Consider the following 26,997-nt stretch of genomic DNA (forward strand, 5'->3'; position numbering starts at 1 on the left):
CCCAAGTGTTTTTTTTCCCAATTAAGGGGCAATTTAGCGTGGCCAATTCACATACCCTGCACATCTTTGGGTTGTGGGGATGAGACCCACACAGACACAGGGAGAATGTGCAAATTCCATACAATCAGTGACCAGGGGTCGGCATCAAACTCGGGTCCTCAGCGCCGTGCGGCAGCAGTGCTAACCACTGCACCACCATGCCGCCCCCAAAAAGATAGTATCAAACTTAAAGAAAAAGCATATATTTGTGCAAAGATGAGTGGCAGGTCAGAAGATTGGAAAGAATATAAAGTGCAGCAAAGAATAACTAAAAGACTGATAAGAAGAGGTATACTAGAATATGAGTGAAAGTTAGCCAGTAATATAATAAGACAGAGAGTAAGATTTTCTATAGATATTTAAATAAGAAAAGTTAACAAAATAATCGTTAGCCCTATAAAAAGTGCATCTGGCGAATTGATAATGGAAAGCAAGGTGGTTAAATTGAACAGATATTTTGCATCTGTCTTCACTATAAAGGGCACAAGTAACATCCCAGAATTAGCTGTAAATCAGGAAATGGAATGGAGAGACAAACACAGGAAAATTACAGTCACCAGGGAAGTGGTAGTCAGCAAATTGTTGGGTCTGCAGGCTGTCAAATCCCCTGGTCCAGATGGATTTCACTCTAGGATTTTGAACCAAGTGGTTAATGAGCTAGTTGATGCATTGGTTTTAATTTTCCAAAATTCCCAAGACTCGGGGAAGGTTCCATTTGATTGGAAGATGGCAAATGTCACTCCTTTCCTTAAAAAGGGAGGAAGACATAAAGCAGGACACCTGTCATTGGGAAAATGTGGGAAGACATTATTAAAGATGCCATCACAGGTCACTGGGGGAAGTTCTAAAGCAATCACAGTAAGAAGTCTTACAACACCAAGTTAAAGTCCAACAGGTTTGTTTCGAATCACTAGCTTTCGGAGCACAGCTCCTTCCTCAGGTGAATGAAGAGGTGGGTTCCAGAAACATATATATGGACAAAGTCAATGATGCAAGACGATACTTTGAATGGAAGTCTTTGCAGGTAATTAAGTCTTTACAGGTCCAGACGGAGCAACTGGAGAGAGGGATAATCACAGGTTAAAGAGGTGTGAATTGTCTCAAGCCAGGATAGTTGGTAGGATTTTGCAAGTTCAGGCCAGATGGTGGGGGGTGAATGTAATGCAAGATGAATCCAAGGTCCCGGTTGAGGCTCTACTCATGTGTGCGGAACTTGGCTGTAGGTTTCTGCTCGCCGATTCTGCATTGTTGCACATCCTGAAGGCCGCCTTGGAGAACGCTTACCCGAAGATCAGAGGCTGAATGCCCTTGACTGCTGAAGTGTTCCCCGACTGGAAGGGAACATTCCTGCCTGGCGATTGTTGCGCGCTGTCCGTTCATCCGTTGTCGCAGCGTCTGCCTGGTCTCGCCAATGTATCACACTTCGGAATATCCTTTCCTGCAGCGTATGAGGTAGACATTGGCCGAGTCGCATGAGTATGTACCACGTACCTGGTGGATGGTTTTCTCATGTTTAGTGGTGGTACCCATGTCGATGATCTGGCACGACTTGCAGAGATTGCCATGGCAGGGTTGTGTGGTGTCGTGGTCACTGTTCTGAAGGCTGGGTAGTTTGCTGCAAACAATGGTCTGTTTGAAGTTGCGCGGTTGTTTGAAGGCAAGTAATGGGGGTGTGGGGATGACCTTGGCAAGATGTTTGTCTTCATCGATGACGTGTTGAAGGCTACAAAGAAGATGTTGTAGTTTCTTCGCTCCGGGGAAGTACTGGACGACGAAGAGTACTCTGTCAGTTGTGTCCCGTGTTTGTCTTCTGAGGAGGTCAGTGCGGTATTTTGCTGGGGCGCGTTGGAACTGTCGATCGATGAGTTGAGCGCCATATCCCGTTCATAAGAGCGCATCTTTAAGCATCTGTAGATGTCTGTTGCACTCCACCTCATCTGAGATCTTTAATGTGTTTAGGGTGGAAGCTGGAGAAGTGGAGCATCATGAGGTTATCTGTGGGCTTGCGGTAAAGCGAAGTGCTGGGTGACCATCCTTGATGGAGATGAGTGTGTCCAAGAATGCAACTGATTTTGGAGAGTTGTCCATGGTGAGTCTGATGGTGGGATGGAACTTATTGATGTCACCGTGTAGTCATTTCAGTGATTCTTTGCCGTGGGTCCAAAGGAAAAAAATGTCATCGATGTATCTGGTGTACAACGTCGGTTGAAGGTCCTGTAAGGTGAGGATGTCTTGTTCAAACTTGTGCATGAAGATGTTGGCATATTGAGGTGCCGGCTCGAAAGCAATCAGGCAGAGTCAACAGAGTTCTTTTAAGGAGTCACATATGCATAGATAAAGGGGAAACCAGTGGATATACTGCACTTAGATTTCCAGAAGGCATTTGATAAGGTGCCACATCAAAGGTTATTGCAGAAAATAAAAACTCATGGGGCGGGATTCTCCATAGCCCGACGGCGAAATCGTGTTCGGCGATCGGACAGAGAATGAATTTTCACGCCAAAATCGAGGCCAGTGCCGGTTTGACACCGGTCCGCCATGCTCCGCCCCCTCCAAACTGGCATCATTGTGACGCGCGCCGTGCGCTATTTCAATGGCACTGGTGCATCATCAGCCGGCCCACCCATGTGGCTCCGCCCCCGATGGGCCGAGTTCCCCACACCGAGGGACACATGTGGTCCCAGCGGACGGGAACCCGGCATGCTGGCTGCGGACTGTGTCCAGCACCGTCACTCTCGGCCGGGAACCGTGCCGCTGGCCAGGGGGGCGTCTGCTAGGACTGGGGGGACTGGTGAGGGGTGGCCAGGGGTGAGCAGTGGGGTGGCAGTTTGCACGCTAGGTAGGCGCCATGTAGTAAGGGGTGACTGGTGCAGGTTGTCAGCTTTGCACATGCGCGACACGGCCATTCCCTGCCCATTTTCCGCGCGATCCACGGGCGTTTTAAGCGGTGCCGGTGCTAGTCCCACATTGGTACCGGAATCGGTGAGGGGTTTGCACTGATTTGCCAATCGTGAAAGACCACGGGTCCCACGCCGGCGTGGCACTTAGCGGCAGAAACGGAGGATACAGCCCATTGTGTTGGGAGTAACATATTGGGATGGATTGATGATTGGCTAGCTAACCGGAAATAGAGGGTGCGATTTACTGGCCTCGTTGTGCCCAACATGACAAGGCCATTGAATCTCACGAGAAGTCTCTTGCAAGATTTCCAACTTTTGAGACGTCATGCAAGTTTTAATCAATCCTCGCGACATGTCACGATCTGAATCTCGCCCTCGCTCGGCAAGACCCAAATCAGCATATTTAAATGAGCTATTCGGGGACATTTTCTCCCAGCTCTCGCAGAACTAACGGTCTTGCAAGTGAGGCCACGACCGGGCGCCATTCAGTGCTGGTCCACACAAATGTGGACCAGGTAATGGACCCTGGGGTGCTTTCCCAGGCCATTGGAGACCAGTGGGCAGTCAGGGACAGGGCAGTATGGCGCCCTGGCCCTTCCTCTGGCACCCAGGCACCTTGGCATTGCCACCCTGGCATTTCCAAGGTGCTAGATGGCACTGCCAGGCTGTAAGAGATACTGCCAGGGTGCCGTGAGGGGGGCCGTATCCACAAATGGGCGATTGGAGGATATGAAGGGTGGAGGGGTGAAGGGTGGGTATGAAGGGGCCTCATAAAGGTTGGGGTGGGTAAGGGTGGTGGTACTGAAAGGGGGGGGGCCTGAAAGGGGGCATGAAGGGGCCTAAGAAGGGGGTGCCCTCAGCGACCCCATAGTGAGGTGTCCTCACTTGAGGGGATGTGGGATAATGCCCAGGTGTGCGGTGACATTGTCCATTGGTGGAGGGTTAAAGGGACCCTCAAGTTCACTTAGAGATCGGGGCACCCTTTCAAACTGGTGCCCTGATCTCTGAGGAGCCAGTCTGACTGGCGACTTCAGCTCCTCAGTGCTGGAAGAATTTCTATGTGCGGGCTAGACTGGGGAGAAGCACCCCAAGGCCCCAAATGATTGTATACTGGTGCGGATCCCACCCAAAAAGCTGACGAGAAACACCCCTCCAAACTTGCCCAAAGTGACAGAGAAATCTTTTGGTTGAATTCTGCCCAGAGAATTGGCATAAATGGGTCTTTTTCTGGTTGGCAAGATGTACCCAGTGGCGTGCCACGGGGATCAGTGCTGAGGCTTGAACATTTTATGTTTTATTTACTTGGATGAAGGGACTGAAGTTGTGATTGCTAAATTTGCTGAAATGGAGGAAAGTAAATTGTGAAGAGGACGTAAGGAGTGTACAAAAGGACATGTATAGGTTGAGTGGGCAAAAGTCTGGCAAATGGAGTATAATTTGGACAAATGTGAAATTGCCCATTTTGGCAGGAAGAATAAAAAAAACCTTATTATCTAAATAATGAGAGACTGCAAAGCTCTCAGATGCAGAGGGATCTGGGAGTCCAGGTGCCAACAAAAGGCTAGTGTACAGGTACAGCAAGTGACGAGGAAAGTTAATGGAATGTCATTGTTTATTGTGAGAGGAATTGATCACAAACATAGGGAGGTTATGCTTCGCTTGTACAGGACACTGGTCAGAACACATCTAAATTGTGTACAGTATTGGTCTTATTTAAGGAAATACATAAAGGCATTCGAAGCAGTTCAGAGGAAGTTTACGAGACTAATGAGGAATAGGCAGGTTGTGTTATGGGGAAAGGTTGGAGTGGCTCAGTTCGGTTTGCATCCATTAGAGTTTCGAAGAGTAAGAGGTCAAAACCTTTAAGATTCTGAGGGGTATTGGTAGGGTGGATGGGAGAAGATGTTTCCTCTTGTTGCAGAATCTAGAACGAGGGGTCGCTATTTAAAAAATAAGGGGTCGCTCATTTAAAAAGGAGATGAGGGGAATTTATATTTTCTCACAGGGTCGTGAATCTCTGGAACGCTCTTCCACAAAAGGCAGTGGAAGCAGGGTCTTTGAATATTTTTCAGGCGGTGCTAGAGAGATTCTTGATTAACGAGGGGGTGAAAGGTTATCAGGAGTAGACAGGAATGTGGGATTGAAGTTACAATCAGCTCAGCTGTGATCTTATTGAATGGCACAGCAGACTGGAGGGACCGAATGGCCTACTCCTGCTCTTAATTCAAGTGTTTGTATGTAAGACGTAGGGTGTGTGAGAGTTGACAAATGGAGAAACAAACTTGTATTTGTCGACTACAGCTAGCCTCAGCTTAGAGGCTACAGTATATACAGTAGATCCAAAAATATCTGAAAATCAAAATACAATCAGCCCCTAGGGTTTGGGACAAAGGACCCTCGACATGTATATAACTTTCTCACAAACAAGGAAGCAACTAAAGCAAACGGATTGGAGGAAGGTGTTTGGGCATAAATGAAGTAGAGAGGATAAAAGGAATACACAGCACATAGAACATACAGTGCAGAAAGAGGCCATTCAGCCCATCGAGTCTGCACTGACCCACTTAAGCCCTCACTTCCACCCTATCCCCGTAACCCCTCCGAACCTTTTTGGACACTAAGGGCAATTCAGCATGGCCAAACCACCTAATCTGCATGTCTTTGGACTGTGGGAGGAAACCGGAGCACCCGGAGGAAACCCACGCACACACGGGGAGAACGTGCAGACTCCTCACAGACAGTGACCCAGCGGGGAATCGAACCTGGGACCCTGGCGCTGTGAAGCCACAGTGCTACCCACTTGTGCTACCGCGCTCCTCCTTCGAAGGAATAGTGCTGATCATACAAGATAAATATATCCCTAAATTCAGCAAGCTCAGACAAAAAAAACATGACCTGAAAAGGATTAACAAACAAATCAAAAGTGATGAGGAAAGAATTACCTTTGTAAATCCCATAAAGAAAAAAAACAGAGAGTTAGATGAATGGAGGAACATGAGGAAAAACATTAACAGGCTGACCAGCAACAACGTGAGTGTGTTTAAAAAGTATGCTGTGGAAAAACATGACTGAAAAATTATTTCAGTAATTAAAGAAAAAATGACTTGCATTTGATTAGTAACGTACATGACCTCAGGATTTACCCAAAGCTCTTCATAGTCAATTAAGTGTTTTTGAGAAGTGTTATTCATTATTCTAAGGTAGGAACTGTGGCAGCTAATTTTCACATAGCAAGATTCCCCAAACAACAATGTGATAAATGATCAGATAATTTCTCACCATGCTGATTGATAAGGGATATCTATTGAATAGAACATAGGGATTATTCCCCTGTCCTTCTTTGAGATGGTGCAGTGGAATCTTTTCAACCTGAGATGTGTAAGGAACCTCTTTTAAATCCTTGTCTGATCCTTGTTTACCTTTTTAATTCCTGTCTTGCTGGCTGCTTCAATACTGCAGACTTCGGTTTTTAAACTGAAATACCCCTGGTTTAATATGATACTGGCTCATGTGTACCCCTTGGTGTAGTGTACTATGTGGCAGGGGCCCATAAATTAATTTTGATGGACTTGGCTAGCAGCCAATCAGCTCTTCTGGAATTCTGGGATTTATCCCATACTTGATTTTGATTGGTTGGGCCCTTCAGAATGTTCTGGAGACATTGGCAGGTTCCATTTGCAGAGCTGAGTGTCAGTTCTGTGTAAACCTTGGAAAGAATAGGTTCTATTGGATAAGGCTGATGATTAAAACCCTCTCCAGCCAGACCAGTGAAGGCAATTTATGATTGAAATTCTGCAAGCAGTAGGCAGGCCTGTGAAATCCTCTGTTTGAAAGGCTGGGAAACACCCACTCTGATATCCCTCTCCTGAGAACCAAAAATGGTCCTTAAAACCAGGCCTGTGAAGCCAGAAACCCTGCACAAAGACCAGACAAGCAGTTGAAATATAGAGTGGGCAGTGAACCTGCTGTAAACATTGAAATAGAGAATTCTAAGATTGTCTCAGTGAGACTGAGGTCAGTCAAGTGAAAGTGGCTCCCCAGAAAGGATTCTACAGACTGCGGGTTCTAATTGAAGGCAAAGACTAAGGGGTCCGGTCCAACCAGTGGATTTCAAAGTTTTGTGTCCCGAAGAGATTGTTGCCTACAAAGACCTGAACCTCAGCAGCTAAGATCCTCAAATCTATTATTCCCAGTTTAATCCCCATTATTTGTGATCCTTCCCTCACCCTCACTGTGTGTCTGATTTGTGTGTGCATGTGTGGAGGGAGGGACAGTGTTAGGGGAATTAGATTAGCAAACCGTTGTTCTATTGTTACCATTCCGTGTTTAACTCTTCTCTTGTCATAGGTACAGTTTTTAAAAATGTTTTACTTACAAATCTGGTGCCTGTAAGACTGCAGCAGTCAAGGATCAAAGATCTCAGGAAAATATACAAATTATTGGTTAATTCACTTATGTTGGGACGCCGGGGTCTGTGGGACTGACCGTGCACTTGCCCAGGATTTTGTAACGAAGGGCAGTCCCAGCCTTGGTTTAGCGTTCAATCCAAAAGCTGGGCAGTGCCAGCTCTCCAGCACTGCCTCAGTACAGGCACTGCAGTGTCAGCCTGGATTATGTACTCTGCAGTACAACTTGAATCCATCACCTTCTGACTCAGGCGAGGCTGATAGCACCGAGGCCTGTGCTGAAAACCCTGTAGTAAGAATGGTTGGAGAAGAATTAAAGACCATAAAAGGTACAAGTGTGTTAAACCGAGAATCAGTGTAATGAATGTTCCCTTCCTGCAAATATTCACAAGGGAAGGCGTGAACCATGCGCTCTCCTCAAGCAGATCGTTTCTCTGATTGATGTCAGCGAAGGATAAATATTGACCAGAACACCTGGGTAACCACGGCAGAATGATGGCCTAAATGATGGAACTTCCAATCAGGCTTGTTAGGCTCGAAACAGGCCCTGTTTCTATAGTGCAATGGATGTCATGTTTGCTTTACATGCAAAAGGGCCTCGGTTCGAAACTGCTCAGAAATATTATCAAAACCCATTTGTTTAAGTGTGAGAAAAAGTTACATCTCGAGGGATAGATAGCACTTATCCCAGAGAGATGAGAGAGATGAGGGAGGGGATTTGAGAAGCATTGGCAATCATGATCAATGAGTTACAGAGCACTGTGGAGATGGAAAATAGACACATCCAGTATCCACCTTCGAATGGGAGGGGGGAAGGTGTGTGAAAACAGACACAAGTAATTACAGATCCTTCGTTCCACTTTAAATCCAAAATAATGGCATTGACTATCAGAGTAATCTAACAATAATAACCCAGTAAACAGTAGTCAACCTGGTTTGGGAAGGAGAAGATCCTGATTGCCAATCGTGTCAAATTCTTTGAGGAAATGATAACTCAAGTGATCTTCGACAGTCCTCGATTCTAAAACCAATTGGACAATATTTCACAGGAGGGGTCATAGGTGAAGTTTAGAACTATAAAGAGTGAGGAAAAAAAGCCTTGGGGATCGATAAGAAACTGGACCAAGAGGAGAAAACTCCTGGTTAAAGGTGTAATGTCAGTGGCAGGAGATCAGTGGAAGGGTGGGAAACGAAGAAGACTGCATGGGATGTTCAGTTAAGGACCAGAATTCTCTGGCAATTGGGGCTCCCTGGGCAGAATTCCCTGATAATGGGGCTACGTCTCCACGCCCGCGGGAAAATGGGCACGAATCACTCTGGACTTACCTGGAGAAAGTCCAGAGTGATTCTCCATTTTGCAGGGGGTTAGCAGGGCCCTGGAGTACACCTTGCAGCTCCGGCTGCCGATACGGGGCCCTGCACATCCAGCCAGAGGTCCGTGCATGCGCGCGGCAGCGGCCCCTTGCAACATGGCCGACCCACACAGTGGACCGGCCCTGAGAATATAGGTCCCCTCCGAGATTGCACGCACCCACAGATCGGTGGCGCCCGATTGCGAGCCTGGCCGGCCTGGAGCCCCCCCCCCCGGTGACGGCTTTCCCCGCCCCCCACCAGAGCGGCCGCGCTCTGAGTCCGCAGCCACCACTCCGCGTGCCCGCCGGATGGAACCATGAGTGAACCACGCTGGCGGGAACTCCGTCAGTTGCCGGCAGAGAATCGCCACGGGGGCCTCCTTCAATGCCCCCCCGACCAGCACCGCGTCGACCGCGCACGGGCGATTCGCGGCAATTCTCCGGCCCCCGGAGAATCGCGGAAGCGCCGTCGGACCCGATTGCGGGTCTGATGCTCATTCTCCGCCCCTGCGCCGAGCGCGATTGCGGCGCGGAGGCTCGGAGAATCCCGGCCCCTATTCCCCCTGGTGGTGTGAGGTGATTTCAATGGGAAATGACAAGAGGCGGTCAATGAAAGGCGTGTCGCCGACAAACACAAAGCTGGGGAGTGGAGAATCCCGCCCGAGATTAAATGCTGACTTTAAAATAACGCTCGCGGGGTAGGAAAATGGGATTGAATTAGTTGTGGAAGAAGTAGAAAGAGGTTGAAGAGTATTAGTAACCTTGATACTCAAACAAGGCCAGTTAAGCCAATAGGATGTTTGAAGTTATTCTGAATACAGTAGAGTACAAGACAGGCAAAGTCATGATCAAACTGTCCAGGGCTCTGGTCAGACTGAAGCTTTGGTACTTGTCCTGATCACTGAGAAATAAGAGAGACATTTAACAACTGGAGGCAGAGGAGAAAGGAACCACACGGCCGATGACCGAATGGCAGGGGTCTGGGTTATGCGAAGGGACAGGCTTGTCAGCCTCAAGGGGACGTGCTGAAGAGGAATAGATGAGAGTGATGGGGGTGGAAAGCATAAATCCAGAGTTTTACTCTAGGCATTTAATTTAAAGTATGACATGGGTTCAAATGGGTAAAATCATACATTGAAGACTGATACCTTAATCAGTGGCGGACCTACATTTTTGGGGCCCTGAAGCTTGAACTGTTATGGGGGCCCCTTCGCAACCAGCAACGAGGTCTGGGTAACCACTGTTATCTTCTTCAATGGGGTTGTTCCACGACAGACCACCACAAATGTTTAAAAAATGTAACCACTACATCTCAGATTTTGATTAAAATTGCTGTACTGGATTATCTCACATGTCAAAGTCACTGGTGTGAACGAATATTTCCTATGCCTTATCGTTTTCGAGTTATGGGGGGCTGAAAATTAGGGAAATGTTATATACATGCATGATGCATCATAGAATGATGAAATAATCCATAGAAAAGACCACAGTCAATATAATCTTTTATTTTAGACACCTATGGGAATACATACTACATGAAGCACATTTTACAACATAATCTTTTTTTCTGTTTTTTCTGGCAACATATTCACATACAGTTTTGTCATATGAGAGCTTGCAATATCATTTTCTAGAGACAATATGCATAAAGAATTTAAGCACTCTTCAGTCATGGTAGACCAAAATTTGTTCTTTATAAAGGATAGCTTTTGACTTCCGGGTGCGGCGATGACCAGCTGAGTCGCACGTTTCGGCAGCTCCCGGTGAAACGGACTTTTGGGCTCTTGATAGGAGCCCCAACGGCAATTTTGACGGCTAAAAACACTGTGCGGTAAACCAGAAGGGAATCCCCCCTGGTTACGGATGAAAAAAGGAGGAGAAAGTGGCCGGATTGCAGTGGATCCTTTAGAACAGCGGCAAGGAAGGCAAGCAAAAACCAAGATGGCGTCGGAAGGTGGCAGTTTAACATGGGGCCCTGAACAACAAGAGTTCTTGAAATGCTGTGTGGAAGAGCTCAAAAAGGAAATGAAGAAAGAGCTGTTGGCCCAGATACTACAGGCGATCGAAGGGCTAAAGGAGGAACAAAAGACCCAGGAGCGGGAGCTTTGGGTCGTGAAAGCAAAGGCAGCCGAGAATGAGGACGACATACAGGGCCTGGTGGTGAAGACTGAGACGCATGAGGCACATCAGAAATGATGTGTGGAAAGGTTGGAGGCACTGGAGAACAACGCAAGGAGAAACAACCTGAGGATTCTTGGTCTTCCTGAAGGTGTGGAGGGAGCGGACGTCGGGGCATATGTGAGCACGATGCTGCACTCGTTAATGGGAGCGGAGGCCCCGGCGGGTCCGTTGGAGGTGGAGGGAGCATACCGAGTGATGGCGCGAGGGCCGAGAGCAGGAGAAATTCCCAGAGCCATAGTGGTGAGATTCCTCCGTTTTAAGAATAGAGAAATGGTCCTTAGATGGGCAAAGAAAACTCGGAGCAGTAAATGGGAGAACGCGGTGATCCGCGTTTATCAAGACTGGAGTGCGGAGGTGGCGAGAAGGAGGGCGAGCTTTAATCGGGCCAAGGCGGTGCTTCATAAAAAGAAGATAAAATTTGGAATGCTGCAACCGGCAAGACTGTGGGTCACATATTGAGGGAGGCACCACTACTTTGAGACGGCGGATGAAGCGTGGACTTTTATTGTGGAAGAAAACTGGAATGAGCGGGTTATTAAAAAGAACGTTTGAACAAAGTGGTGGGGCGAATGTGGGGGGCAAAGAGGGGGGTTAAAAAGGGGGGAAAGAGGAGTTTTATGTACTAATCCTGCGATGTGGTAACTTTTCTCTCTTCCACAGGTGGTGATGAGGGGAGGAGGGGAGGTGGAGGAGATGGGGCGTTGGCCATTGGGGCGGGGCCAAGGGAGAAGCGCGGGCTTGGTTCCCGCGCTATGATAATCATGGCGGGAATAGAGAAGCAGGAAGGAGGGGGCGTCGCACGGTGCGAGCCGAGGTCACGGGGGGAAGCCGAGGTCGGCCAGAGTTTGCTGACTTCTGGGAGCAACATGGGGGGAGTAATTACGCTAGCGGGGGATCTAGCGGGGGGGGGGGGTGGGTGGGAGGGGGGAATTACTGGGTTGCTGCTGCTGGGGAGAGGGGGGAGCTGGTATGGGAGGGGATGGGCGGGGGGGCACCGCCTGGGGGAGATACAGCTGCGCGGGAACCGGGTGAGGAGCTGGAAAAAGGGGATGGCTAATCGACAAGGGGGGGGGGGGGTGTTAGGAAGCCCCCCAACCCGGCTGATCACGTGGAACGTGAGAGGGCTGAACGGGCTGATAAAGAGGGCACGGGTACTCGCACACCTTAAGAAACTTAAGGCAGATGTGGTTATGTTACAGGAAACGCACCTGAAACTGATAGACCAGGTTAGGCTACGCAAAGGATGGGTGGGGCAGGTGTTCCATTCGGGGCTAGATGCGAAAAACAGGGGGGTGGCTATATTAGTGGGGAAGCGGGTAATGTTCGAGGCAAAGACTATAGTGGCGGATAACGGGGGCAGATACGTGATGGTGAGTGGCAAACTATAGGGGGAGACGGTGGTTTTGGTAAACGTATATGCCCCGAACTGGGATGATGCCAATTTTATGAGGCGGATGCTAGGACGCATTCCGGACCGAGAGATGGGAAAGCTGATAATGGGGGTAGATTTTAATACGGTGTTGGAACCAGGGCTGGATAGGTCGAAGTCCAGGACTGTAAGGAGGCCGGCAGCAGCCAAGGTACTTAAAGATTTTATGGAGCAGATGGGAGGTGTAGACCCGTGGAGATTTAGCAGACCTAGGAGTAAGGAGTTCTCGTTTTTCTCCTATGTCCATAAAGTCTACTCGCGAATAGACTTTTTTGTGCTGGGGAGGGCGTTGATCCCGAAGGTGAGGGGAACGGAGTATACGGCTATAGCCATTTCGGATCATGCTCCACACTGGGTAGACTTGGAGATAGGGGAGGAAACAGGAGGGCGCCCACCCTGGAGAATGGACATGGGACTAATAGCAGATGAGGGGGTGTGTCTAAGGGTGAGGGGGTGCATTGAAAAGTACTTGGAACTCAATGATCATGGGGAGGTCCAGGTGGGAGTGGTCTGGGAGGCGTTGAAGGCGGTGGTTAGAAGGGAGCTGATATCAATAAGGGCACATAAAGGGAAGCAGGAGAGTAAGGAACGGGAGCGGTTGCTGCAAGAACTTTTGAGGGTGGACAGACAATATGCGGAAGTACCGGAGGAGGGACTGTACAGGGAAAGGCAAAGGCTACATGTAGAATTTGACTTGCTGACTACGGGCACTGCAGAGGCACAATGGAGGAAGGCACAGGGTGTACAGTACGAATATGGGGAGAAGGCGAGCAGGTTGCTGGCACACCAATTGAGGAAAAGGGGAGCAGCGAGGGAAATAGGGGGAGTGAGGGATGAGGAAGGAGAGATGGAGCGGGGAGCGGAGAGAGTGAATGGAGTGTTCAAGACATTTTATAAAAAATTATATGAAGCTCAATCCCCGGATGGGAGGGAGAGAATGATGGGCTTCTTGGATCGGCTGGAATTTCCCAAGGTGAAAGAGCAGGAAAGGGTGGGACTGGGAGCACAGATCGAGGTAGAAGAAGTGGTGAAAGGAATTAGGAGCATGCAGACGGGAAAGGCCCCGGGACCGGATGGATTCCCAGTCGAATTCTATAGAAAATATGTGGACTTGCCCGCCCCGGTATTGACGAGGACCTTTAATGAGGCAAAGGAAAGGGGACAACTGCCCCCGACTATGTCTGAAGCAACGATATCGCTTCTCTTAAAGAAGGAAAAGGACCCGCTACAATGCGGGTCCGATAGACCTATTTCCCTCCTAAATGTAGATGCCAAGATCCTGGCCAAGATAATGGCAATGAGAATAGAGGAATGTGTCCCGGGGGTGGTCCACGAGGACCAAACTGGGTTTGTGAAGTGGAGACAGCTGAACACGAATATACGGAGGCTGTTAGGGGTAATGATAATGGCCCCACCAGAGGGGGAAACGGAGATAGTAGTGGCGATGGATGCCGAGAAAGCATTTGATAGAGTGGAGTGGGATTATTTGTGGGAGGTGTTGAGGAGATTTGGTTTTGGAGAGGGGTATGTTAGATGGGTGCAGCTGTTGTATAGGGCCCCGATGGCGAGCGTGGTCACGAATGGACGGGGATCTGCATATTTTCGGCTCCATAGAGGGACAAGGCAGGGATGCCCTCTGTCCCCATTATTGTTTACACTGGCGATTGGGCCCCTGGCGATAGCGTTGAGGGGTTCCAAGAAGTGGAGGGGAGTACTTAGAGGAGGAGAAGAACACCGGGTATCTTTGTATGCGGACGATTTGCTACTATACGTGGCAGACCCGGCGGAGGGGATGCCAGAAATAATGCGGATACTTGGGGAGTTTGGGGATTTTTCAGGGTATAAATTGAACATGGGGAAAAGTGAGTTGTTTGTGGTGCATCCAGGGGAGCAGAGTAGAGAAATAGAGGACCTACCGTTGAGGAAGGTAACAGGGCACGTTCGTTACCTGGGGATCCAGATAGCCAAGAATTGGGGCACATTGCATAGGTTAAATTTAACGCGGTTGGTGGAACAAATGGAGGAGGATTTTAAGAGATGGGATATGGTATCCCTGTCACTGGCAGGGAGGGTGCAGGCGGTTAAGATGGTGGTCCTCCCGAGATTCCTCTTTGTGTTTCAGTGCCTCCCGGTGGTGATCACGAAGGCTTTTTTTAAAAGGATCGAAAAGAGCATCATGGGTTTTGTGTGGGCCGGGAAGACCCCGAGAGTGAGGAAGGGATTCTTACAACGTAGCAGGGATAGGGAGGGGCTGGCACCACCGAGCCTAAGTGAGTATTATTGGGCCGCTAATATTTCAATGGTGAGTAAGTGGATGGGAGAGGAGGAGGGAGCGGCGTGGAAGAGATTAGAGAGGCCGTCCTGTAGGGGGACTAGCCTACAGGCTATGGTGACAGCCCCATTGCCGTTCTCACCGAGGAACTACACCACAAGCCCGGTGGTGGTGGCTACACTGAAGATTTGGGGACAGTGGAGACGGCATAGGGGAAAGACTGGAGCCTTGGGGGGGTCCCCGATAAGAAACAACCATAGGTTTGCCCCGGGGGGAATGGATGGGGGATATGGAATGTGGCAAAGAGCAGGAATAACGCAACTGAAAGATCTGTTTGTGGATGGGAAGTTCGCGAGTCTGGGAGCGCTGACCGAGAAATATGGGTTGCCCCAAGGGAATGCATTCAGGTATATGCAACTGAGGGCTTTTGCGAGGCAACAGGTGAGGGAATTCCCGCAGCTCCCGACACAAGAGGTGCTGGATAGAGTGATCTCAAAGACATGGGTGGGGGATGGTAAGGTGTCAGATATATATAGGGAAATGAGGGACGAAGGGGAGACTATGGTAGATGAACTAAAAGGGAAATGCGAAGAAGAGCTGGGGGAGGAGATCGAGGAGGGGCTGTGGGCAGATGCCCTAAGCAGGGTAAACTCGTCGTCCTCGTGTGCCAGGCTAAGCCTGATTCAGTTTAAGGTATTACACAGGGCGCATATGACTGGAGCACGGCTCAGTAAATTTTTTGGGGTGGAGGATAGGTGTGCGAGGTGCCCGAGAAGCCCAGCGAATCATACCCATATGTTTTGGTCATGCCCGGCACTACAGGGGTTTTGGATGGGGGTGACAAAGGTGCTTTCAAAAGTAGTGGGGGTCCGGGTCGAACCAAGCTGGGGGTTGGCTATATTTGGGGTTGCACAAGAGCCAGGAGTGCAGGAGGCGAGAGAGGCCGATGTTTTGGCCTTTGCGTCCCTAGTAGCCCGGCGCAGGATATTGTTAATGTGGAAAGAAGCCAAGCACCCGGGGGTGGAGACCTGGATAAATGACATGGCAGGGTTTATAAAGCTAGAGCGGATTAAGTTCGTTCTAAGGGGGTCGGCTCAAGGGTTCACCAGGCGGTGGCAACCGTTCGTCGAATACCTTGCAGAAAGATAGATGGAATGGAAAAAAGAAGGCAGCAGCAGCAGCCCAGGATCGGCGGGGGGGGGGGGGGGGGGGGGGGGGGGGGGGGGGGGGGGGGGGAGGAACCAGAAGGACTCTCAGGGTTGTTAATATATACTGTATAGTATGTATAGGTCGTTGCGACAGATAATTATATATTGGACTGTTAAATTATATTTTTGGAGAGCGTTACTTGTGATAAGGCAGTTGCCAATTAGGGTTAGTTTTCATTTTTGTTATTTATTATTTATTCATTTTTTGTTTATAAAATAGGTCATTGTTATTTGTGTTGTTATAATATTTTGTAAAGGATGCACAATGTACTGTGTTGGTTGACCAAAAATTTTCAATAAAATATTTATAAAAAAAAAATAAAGGATAGCTTTGAAAAATTGCTTTCTGCTTCACAGCTCGTGATAGGCATTGTCAAGTACAGCTTAAGCGCAGTAGTAATATTGGGGAACACGTCAATTAGGTGTTGCTCACAAATAAGCTGAAGAACTTCTGCGCATTGCATTTTAGATGGCGTGTTTTCTTCTGTGTTCTGGGATTTCCTAAGGTGCAAATATTCTTTGAACTGATAACACTCGTTTACTAATTTGTGGTCAATATCATCTTTGTAATACGATATTATAAGTTTAATACTGTCCTCATCAATTTCAGAATTGTTCACCAATTCTGAGAGGAACTTGAACCTTTTCGCAATCTGCTCATATGGGTCAATCCTCTTGCGTAACTGGATTATCAAGCAGTCATAGAGTTGATATAGAACTTCTATCCTAAATTTGTCAGCTCCTCTCAAAGAAGCAATACCACTTGTTCCATCTGAAAATTTCCTTGTAACAATGCGTTTGGAAGCATCAGAATAACTTGAGGTGATATCTTCATACAAACCTTTTGCTTCTGATTCATAGTGTGCAATCCTATCGGCTGAATTTTCTCTGAGTTCTTTAACAAACGAAAGTAAAGATGATAGCAGACGATAACCTTCAAATACATCAAAACCAGGGGTTTGGAGTTTCTTACTTGTTTTGTTGAAACGCTCCAGCACTTCTTTCCAAACGACAGTTAAAATAGCATATTCCAGCTTTACCAACTTGTGGTATAAATTCTTTGCATCTCATTTACATTCAGGCTTCTCTTCTGAATCTTCAAAAATATGTTTGAGAGTTTGTAAAATACCCATATATCCATTTTTAATTGCCCGCACTGCTTCAAAGTGTGCAGACCATCTAGTTACACTTAAGCTCTTTAGAGAAAAATGTAGATTGCCCTGTGTGTTTAAAATCCCCCATCTTCATGGAGATCCAGAAAAGAAAACATACAGCTCCTGCAAAATGCCAAAATAGTCAACAACTTCAGGTACAGTAGACACTGCCTTTCCTCCAGCAAGGTTAAGTGAATGGGCTGCACATGGTACATAGTCTGCGTACCTCTTAATGTTTTTAAAGAGTGCTTGCAGCCCTTTCTCCGAGCCCTTCATGTTAGATGCATTATCTTAGGGCTGACCACGGATATTTTCAAATGAAAGCTTATGTTCACCCAGGACTTGTTGTATTTTGTTGAAAAAGGTCGTGGATGAATGGTTTTCTATCGGTAAAAATGTTAAAAATCTCTCACAGGGTTTTACATTATAGCAGTATCGAACCACAATTACCAGCTGGTCAACATGTGTCAGGTCAGGCGTAGAGTCAACAATAATAGAATAGTATTTGGTGTCTAGGTTGTTGATTTGATTCACAATTTCATCTTGTACATGTTTTCCCATGATTTCTATCAATTCTTCATACACGGGTTTGGATAGGTAAGTAGCATTTACTTTTTCATTTTTACATTTCTCGAGATGTTCATGTAAAAATGGGTCGAACTCTGTGATGCACGATCAATAACTCCAGAAGCGAGATTGGAGACAATTGAAGGCTTTAATACGTTAGATGTTTCCCCCAGCAGCGCAGGTACAGAAGAAAGCTGCTGAGGCGGCACGGGTTCTTATACCCCGCCTTGCAGGGCGGAGCTAACATACAGGCTTAACCAATGAGAACAAGTACATTCTCCACCAATAGTATTCCGGCATTACCAGGTACCGTAATCCTTCTAACACAGACTACCACATTCACCCCCTGTTAAAAAAGAGTCCGGCGGGGTGGTGGCTTCGTATTACAACGTGGTAAAGTGGTAGAAGTTACAGTTATGAAGGTACCGTAATACCTCCTTACAGCATTTTGCCTTATTACAGCTTAACTATTTACAACGGTAATGTACATTTCAAAATGAAGCAATTAGTCGATCGGGGGTCCTGGTCATCCTCTGTGATCGTTGCAGCTTTGGTGGTGATGCCGGTGGAGGTTCGGGCGTCTGTGACTCCGGGAGCGTGGTTTCGGCTTCTGTGGCAGCTTCAGCACCCTTACACGGGGCCGGTGGAAGGACCGACTGACCTGGGAAGGGGGCGGCTGTGGGGTGCGCTGGTGGGCGGGAGGGCCTAGACAGGGCCGGTGGAAGAACCGATCCACTTGGGAAGGGGGCAGCTGTGGGGTGCGACGGTGGGAGGGAGGGTGGGACTGGTGGCAGGGGGGTGTATGGGGAACCAGCAGGCGCCAGGTCCCGGAGGGAGAACGTATCCTGTCGGCCATCGGGGTACGCCACGTAGGCGTACTGAGGGCTAGCGTGGAGGAGACGGAACCTCTCGACCAATGGGTCCGATTTGTGCGCCCGCACGTGTTTTCGGAGCAGGATGGGTCCGGGAGCTGCCAGCCAGGTCTGGAGGGATGTCCCAGAGCAGGACTTCCTGGGGAAGACAAGGAGACGTTCGTGAGGTGTTTGGTTGGTCGTGGTACAAAGCAGTGAGTGGAGGGCATCCGGGAGGACTTCCTGCCAGCGGGATCTGGGAGATTCCTGGACCGCAGGGCCAGTAGGACGATCTTCCAGACTGTTCCGTTCTCCCTCTCTACCTGTCCGTTTCCCCGGGGGTTGTAACTGGTCGACCTGCTTGAGGTGATGCCCTTGCTGAGCAGGAATTGGCGCAGTTCGTCACTCATGAAGGAGGACCCCCTACCGCTGTGAATGTAGGCGGGGAAACCAAACAGCGTAAAGATACTGTGGAGGGCTTTTATGACGGTGGTTGCGGTCATGTCGGGGCAGGGAATGGCGAATGGGAACCAGGAGTATTCGTCAATCACGTTCAGGAAGTACGTGTTGCGGTCAGTGGAGGGGAGGGGGCCTTTGAAATCCATACTGAGGCGTTCAAAGCGACGGGAAGCCTTTATCAGGTGCGCTTTCTCTGGCCTGTAGAAGTGCGGCTTGCACTCCGCACAGATTTGGCAATTCCTGGTGGCTCCCCTGACCTCCTCAATGGAGTAGGGCAGGTTGCGGGTCTTGATGAAATGGAAAAAGCGAGTGACCTCCGGGTGGCAGAGGTCCTCGTGGAGGGCTCGGAGGCGGTCCACTTGTACGTTGGCACATGTGCCGCGGGATAGGGGCATCAGGAGGCTCGGTTAGCTTCCCGGGACGATACAAGATCTCATAGTTGTAGGTGGAGAGTTTGATCCTCCACCGTAAGATCTTGTCATTTTTTATCTTGCCCCGCTGTGCATTATCGAACATGAAAGCAACCGACCGTTGGTCAGTGAGGAGAGTGAATCTCCTGCCGGCCAGGTAATGCCTCCAATGTCGCACAGCTTCTACTATGGCCTGGGCCTCCTTTTCGACTGAGGAAGGGTGGATTTCGGAAGCGTGGAGGGTGCGTGAGAAGAAGGCCACAGGTCTGCCCGCTTTGTTGAGGGTGGCCGCCAGAGCTACATCGGACGCGTCACTCTCGACCTGGAAGGGGAGGGACTCGTCGATGGCGTGCATCGTGGCCTTTGCAATGTCTGCTTTGATGCGGCTGAAGGCATGGGGGGCCTCTATCGACAGGGGAAAATCTGTGGATTGGATCAGTGGACGTGCCTTGTCCGCATAGTTGGGGACCCACTGGGCATCATAGGAAAAAAAACGTACTTCGGTCCATCTCTCGTTGGAAGACCGAGACCCCATTAGTGACACCGAAGGGAACCCTTAAGAAGTGGTAGAGCCGCCCATCTGCTTCGAAAGTAGTGTATTTGCGGTCTCTAGTGCGGATGGGGAGCTGGTGGTAGGCGGATTTAAGATCCACCGTGGAAAAGACCTTGTATTACGCAATCCTGTTGATCAGGTCGGATATAGAACAGAACAGAGAACAGAGAAAATACAGCACAGAACAGGCCCTTCGGCCCACGATGTTGTGCCGAACCTTTGTCCTAGATTAATCATAGATTATCATTGAATTTACAGTGCAGAAGGAGGCCATTCGGCCCTTTGAGTCTGCACCGGCTCTTGGAAAGAGCACCATACCCAAACTCAACACCTCCACCCAACACCAAGGGCAATTTGGACATTAAGGGCAATTTATCATTGGCCAATTCACCTAACCCGCACATCTTTGGACTGTGGGAGGAAACCGGAGCACCCGGAGGAAACCCACGCAGACACGGGGAGGACGTGCAGACTCCGCACAGACAATGACCCAAGCCGGAATCGAACCTGGGACCATGGAGCTGTGAAGCAATTGTGCTATCCACAATGCTATGCGGGGGAGAGGGTACGCTTCAAGCTGCGTAAACCTGTTGATGGTCCGACTGTAGTCGATGACCATCCTATGCTTCTCCCTGGTCTTTATAACCACTACTTGAGCTCTCCAGGGGTTGTTGCTAGCCTCAATGACACCTTCCCTCAGTAACCGTTGGACCTCTGACCTAATATAGATCCGGTCCTGGGCACTGTACCGTCTGCTCCTGGTGGCGACTGTTTTGCAATCCGGGGTGAGGTTCGCAAACAGGGAAGGCGGATCGACCTTGAGGGTCGCAAGGCAGTGAGGGGTGGTATAGGGCCGCCGAATTTGAAAGTTAGACTTCGGAGGTTGCACTGAAAATCCAACCTTAGGAGTGTGGCCGCGCAGAGGTGAGGAAGGACGTAGAGTTGGTAGTTTTTGAACTCCCTTCCCTGGACCGTGAGGTTAGCTACACAAAACCCCTTGATTCCACTGAGTGAGATCTGGAGGCCAGGGAGATTTTTTGATTAACGGGGTAGACGGGGAGAGAACAGCGCCTTACCGTGTCGGGGTGTATGAAGCACTCCGTGCTCCCAGAGTCGATTAGGCAGGATGTTTCATGCCCATTGATAAGCACCGTCGTCGTAGCAGTCGAGAGTGTTCGGGGCCGAGACTGGTCCAGGGTCACCGAGGCTAATCGTGGCAGCAGTTGGATGTTCTCTTCGGGCGGTGTGTGGTCAGCCGAGCTGGGGTCCTGGGAGTCCATCCAAGATGCGGTGCCCGCTGGTCGCACATGGCTGGGGGTGCACAAAATGGCGGCGCCCATCCATCGCACGTGGCGTCCGCGGGACAAGATGGCGGCGCCCGGAGGCCACACGTGGCCCTGGAGGAGGAAGATGGCGGCGCCCGCTGGCCGCACGGCTTCCGTGGAGAGGGATGTGGTGGCGGTCCGTATTCGCCTCCGGAGACCGCAGCGACCGCCCGGGCCTGGCATACCGCCACAGAGTGGCCCTTTTTGCCGCATCCCATGCAGATGGATGAACGGGCCGGACATCGCTGTCGGGGGTGCTTGGCTTGCCTGCAAAAATAGCAGTGGGGCCCCCCGGGGTTGCCAGGCTGTCTCGCAGTACAAGCTTGTGAGGGGATGGGAGATGCCTCGGGGTCGGCCGCGGGGGGGTTCCACGCTGCCCAGGGGGCTGCCGCGTGGTCTGGGACATAAGCGCGGGCGTTTTGGGAGGCCACATCCAGGGAGCTAGCAAGGGCCCGTGCCTCCTTGAGGCCTAGTGTCTCTTTCTCCAGCAATCATTGGCGGATTTGGGAGGACAGCATACCTGTAACGAAAGGGTCCCGAATCAAACGTTCTGTGTGGTCGTTTGCTGAAACTTGCGGGCAGCTGCAGTTTCTCCCCAACACCAGGAGCACACGGTAGAATTCTTCCAGTGATTCCCCAGGGATTTTATGCCTCGTCGCTGTAGATGTCGGGCGTAGACCTGGTTTACAGGACGAATATAATGTCCTTTCAGCAGATCCATTGCGGCATCAAAATCATCCGCGTCCTCGATGAGGGTGTAGATTTCTGGGCTCACCCTCGAGTGCAGAATTTGTAGTTTCTGTTCTCCCGTGGGTGTGTTTTCGGCCGTCCCGAGATATCCGTTGAAGCGCGCCAGCCAGTGCTTGAAGGTTGCCGCGTGGGGGCTGAGTTGCAGACACTCCGGCTTGATTCGGAGCTCCATTCTTTAAAAACTAGCGTATTAAATTGATGCACGATCAATAACTCCAGAAGAGAGATTGGAGACAATTGAAGGCTTTAATACGCTAGATGTTTCCCCCAGCAGCGCAGGTACAGAAGAAACCTGCTGAGGCGGCACGGACTCTTATACCCCACCTTGCAGGGCGGAGCTAACATCCAGGCTTAACCAATAGGAACAAGTACATTCTCCACCAATGGTATTCCAGCATTACCAGGTACCGTAATCCTTCTAACACAGACTACTACCACACTCTACAATAAGTTCAATGGCCCCCATGAAGTTTCCAATATTTGTTGAGCCCCACTTCTCCTCATGACCTCTAAATGCCAAACCTCTTTCACTGAAAAACTTTATAACAGCTACAACTCTTTTCAGTACTTCAAAATAGTACTGTATGGTTTTTCTCATCTGTTCTTCACGTTGCTGATCCACAGTATTTTTATTTGACTTTCTTGTTATCCAACACCACACAATTTTCAAGCAATGTGGGCTAAAGTCGCTTCTGGGGCCCCTCCGGGATTAGGCGCCCTGAAGCTTAAGCTTCATTAGTTTCATAGTAGACCCGCCCCTGACCTTAATCATAAAGAATGATCACACCTGGAATGGACTTTCTGTCGAATGCAGGGGAGGTGAATTCTGGAATAATTTAAAAAGATGCTGAAATAGGCAGAGGGTGGGGAAATTGTTGAATTATATAAATATTGAGGGCGCGATCCTACGGCCACGCTGCGCTGGAAAAGCAGCTCGCCGTGGCACAGCGTGGCTGTTGAAAGCCAGGAGACCCCACTCCCGGGATCTACTCGGCTCGTGAGATTCAACACAACCTCGTGAGGCGTTGGAAGATGAATTCCACCACAATGGGCAAGATCAATTTTTGGAAAATCAGCATATTAGAGCGAGCCTTACTCTAATGAGCAGATTCCCCACGTACCTGAGGCTTAGGGATTCAGCCCCTTCGCGCCGGAGACCTCACGCAAGCGCCGTTTGGTACTGATCCCCACAAACTGGAACCAGATGGAACGGACCTTGGGGAAGTGTCTCCCAAGGGAATTGTAGGTCCCCACAAGCGTGCCCTTTGGACAGGGAGGTGCCCCGGAACTGCTGGTACCCCCTGGGTACCCTGGCAGTGCCACCATGGCAGTGCCACCTGAATGCCAGCCTGGCACTGCCAAGGTGCCCAGGTGGCACTGGTAGGAACATTGCCAGGGTGCCAAGCTGCCATTTTTTGCATGCGCAGGATCGGGCTGGGGTTGTCTGTCGTGGTGGGGGGGGGGGGGGAGGGGGAGGGGGTGCAAGCTGGGGATCCTCCCATATTGCGTTGGGGCTGGGGTGGGGGGCTGGGGGAGGTCAGGGATTTTGGGGGGGCCTTGGAGATCGGGGCACCATTTAAAAATGGTGTCCCGATCTCTCGCTACAACAGGGAGTTCCGGCGAGCAGAGCTCACCATTGTAAAAAAACAGGACTATGTACGATCTTGGCCGTGCGCTCCCTGTTCAGGCCCCTTATTTAAGTGAGTCGTGTTGAATAGTCGTGTGTTCCTTGGCACTGCGAGTACTGCGAAACACGCAGCCAAACGCGCTCGCTCGGGAACTTTGTTCCCTTTTGGGAAGATCACGCCCAAAGGGTAGGATTTTCTGGCTATTCCCGCCGGCGGGATCTGCCGCTCCCACCAATGGCGACCGTCCCCCACCCTGCCGCGGGTTCCCCAGCTACGGCAGGGGGGTGAAACAATGGGAAACCACGGTGACAGCGGCAGGACCGGACGATCCTGCCGCTGGCGCCGCAAAACATGCCGCAGGAGGGTGTGGAAAATCCTGCCATGTAAAACCATGAAAGCCAATCAATTAGTTGCACTCCCTGCTCTTTCCCCATAACATAAAAATATTCCCTTCTTAAGTAGATACCCAATTTCTTTGAATCTGCTTTCACCACTTTTTCAAGCAGTGCGTCCCAGCTCCAAATGACTCAGTGTGCAAAATAAATGTCTTATCTTGCCTTCTTTCAATTTTCTTCAATCTGGTTAGATGGTTAAACTGGCTCACAGTGAACTCTGCAGTATTTGGCAGCTGATGACATCCTCAACATGACTTCTTCCTACTTCAGCTCCTACACAGTAATTACTGGAAATCTGATTCATATGATCACAGAACTGTGTTTACTTCCATTTTTTAAAAACTGTGTTTATTGTCATTTTGTTCACTGATTTGGGCAAAAAAAGGATTTAATGTGGGAAAGGTGATTCCGTGACCGAATTGACACAACGGCAGTTCATCAGACCAGTTTAGCTTACAATTATTTATTGTACTTTGACTGGCTTGGTGTAATTTGCCACAGCCATAGTTGTAGCTCAGCAGTACCTGAATCGGAAGGCTGTATATTCAAGCCCCACTACAGCATTGAATCAATGCGGACAGTCCAGTGGAGTACTGAAGGAGTGCTGCACTGCCAGTGGGGTGGGTTTCTGTGGTTAAACTGAAACTCTGTCTGCCTTTCAATGAAGAGCAGGGCAGCTCTCCTCAATTTCCTGGCCAACAGTTATCCCTTGACCAGCATTAAATGAATGTTGATTATTATTGTGTGGTTGTTTACGGGAATTTGATGTGCATTGATGAGCTGCTGTGTTTCTCTGTACTATCACATTCCAAAAGTGTTTAATGGGCTTTAAGCTGCTTTGGGCTGGTCCTGAGATTGTGACAAGTGTTACAGAATTGCAATTTTAAAAAAAAGATTTAAAAAAAACTCTTTCATTATTCCTCTCGTGAATGTGGGAAGATTTATATTGAAATCTGCTCAGTTAACGCCACCTTCAGCACACAGTAAACTGATAGAATTTGTTATTACTCTGTCAAGGCCATTGTGTTTCTCATTTATATTATGGAAAAGAAATGCATGGCCTCACACCTTCCGTCTCTGTAACCTCCTCCAGCCCTCGAGATCTCCGTGCTCTTCGAATTCTGGCCTCCAGCAGGTCTCCCACTTCCTTCACCTCCACCATCAACTCTCATCCTTTCAGGAGCCTAGGCCTTGAGCTCTGGAACTCCACCTGAAAACTCTTCACCTTGCTACCCTTCTCATAACGCTTCTTAAAACCTACTGCTTTGACCAAACTTTGGGTCACCTGCACTGGTGCCCCCCTCATGTGTCTGAGTGTAAAGTTTTAATTTGCCAACCGCTCTGTGAAGCACCTTGGGACTTTTGGCTATGCTGTAGTGATTGAATAAACGTAAGTTGTTGTCGCTCACACTTCCACCATCTGCCCAGGAGCCGATTGCACAGATTGTGTTTCCATTGACTTCAACGGAGTGCAATCGGGCAAGGTTGTAAAGTGGATTCCGATCCAACTCTTTCCCATCGAGCAAGTTAGGTTAAAATTATCCCCGCCTCCCACAATCCCAGTAATTCAATTCCGAAGAAATAATTTGAAATAGATTCCTACCTCCAGCTCCTGGAAGTCATCCTCATCCTCCACATCGTAAGACAGGGTTTGGACTTTGCTATCGTCTGCTGACAGGTCGATAAATTGGCTTTCTCCATAGTCCAGGCCATCCTTTGTGGGGGACCTGCTTTCAATAAAAGTTGTTTCACAGCAGTCTGAACTGTTGTTCTCGCTCCAAGGTCTCAGGACATTCTCGGAGTACAAAATGATGTTGGGCCGGTATTGGGCCTCGACCGTGTGTTGCAGGGTACTGGGGTTGAGGACCTGCTGCTGGCTGGAGTCATTCCTGCTCCTCTCTATGTAGTTCTGAGGTGGGAAACTCCCCACTGTGTGACCCTGGTATTGAGGCGCTGAATAGAGAGACACCAGGCCATCCTTGCTGTCCGCCGCCAAGTCTTTGGTGTTGATGAGACCGTTCCTTTTCCCAGCCTCGACAGGAGCTTTGTGACTCAAGCCCTTGCCTTGATCCATGTGACCTTCCATTTGCTTTGCTATCTCCGACCAATTATCTCAAAACTCCCGCTGCTGTCCAAGAAGAAAAGTTATTCTACTGGAGCCCATCCGACCCTCAGATCTCCTTCCTGTTGAGAAAACAGAAATATTCTTTTGCTTATCACCGCAAGCCGAGGGATCGGGTTAGGACTCCTGATGCACCAACAAACTTGTTGACCTCTCCATCCGCCTTTTTCTTTAAAGTTACACACCCTTCTGAGCTCAGTCAACAACTTTCATTTATCAGGCAGCAAACCATCCTCAGGTACTTCAAAGGAATACTAGCAAGCATGGTTTGACACCAAGCCCCAGAAGGTGGTACAGTGAAATCTTTATTATTGGCATTCGTGGGGAATGGGTGACGCAATCAAAAATGCTAGTTGACAGAGTTTCATTTCCCAATGGAATACAGGGCAATGCTTGTCGCATGAACTAATATGTAGGTGCTCAGGAAGTAAATTTTATAATTTATAATCTTCAACATTACATAAAATGTAAATTAACGCATAAAATGATCGTGTATACACCCGTGTTCCAGATAACTTTGCAATTGCTTCTGGTTAGTGAAGGGACAATTCGTGTCAGGGGTTCCTACTGAAATTCCGGTTAGTTCTGCGAGTTCTGGTTGGGAGACTGACAGGTATCATAACGTTTACAGTATTACGGCAGGTGACCACAAACATGGCTAAAACTTGGCTGCACGGGCAGGTTTGAAGAGAAAAAACAGTGGCAAGGCTGAGGGGGCGCATTCAGAAACAGCCAACGGTGAGGGTGAAGGAAGTGAGGAGATGCACAAGACGATAGAGCGGAGTGATCAGAGGATTGTAGGAGGCCATAGGCATAGCGAGGGTGGAGGCTTTGGAGACATTTGAACATGGAGATAAAAATTTTAAAGAGATGTTTGTGGACCGGGAATCAATGTAGGTCAGTGACCTGACTCGCCGGTATCGGCTCAGCAGAATTTGGTGTGATTGGGACACAAGGCAGCAGAGCTTGGGATTGTTCAAATTTTGAGCTTCAACA

At 49.3% G+C, this 26,997-nt stretch overlaps 1 protein-coding gene across 3 annotated transcripts in view; it reads right to left on the minus strand.

Annotated features, from left to right (window-relative positions):
* Positions 1–26,997, minus strand: part of LOC140420597 (synapse differentiation-inducing gene protein 1-like) — a 182,701-nt gene that overhangs the window by 116,489 nt on the left and 39,215 nt on the right. For all 3 annotated transcript variants that reach the window (XM_072504604.1, XM_072504609.1, XM_072504601.1), the window contains one exon: positions 25,483–26,063. In XM_072504604.1, the coding sequence (XP_072360705.1) occupies positions 25,483–25,965 (483 nt within the window). In that variant the 5' untranslated portion in view covers positions 25,966–26,063. The remainder of the gene's footprint in view (positions 1–25,482; positions 26,064–26,997) is intronic.

The sequence above is a fragment of the Scyliorhinus torazame genome, chromosome 1 (assembly GCF_047496885.1).
Source record: "Scyliorhinus torazame isolate Kashiwa2021f chromosome 1, sScyTor2.1, whole genome shotgun sequence".
Taxonomy (NCBI): domain Eukaryota; kingdom Metazoa; phylum Chordata; class Chondrichthyes; order Carcharhiniformes; family Scyliorhinidae; genus Scyliorhinus; species Scyliorhinus torazame.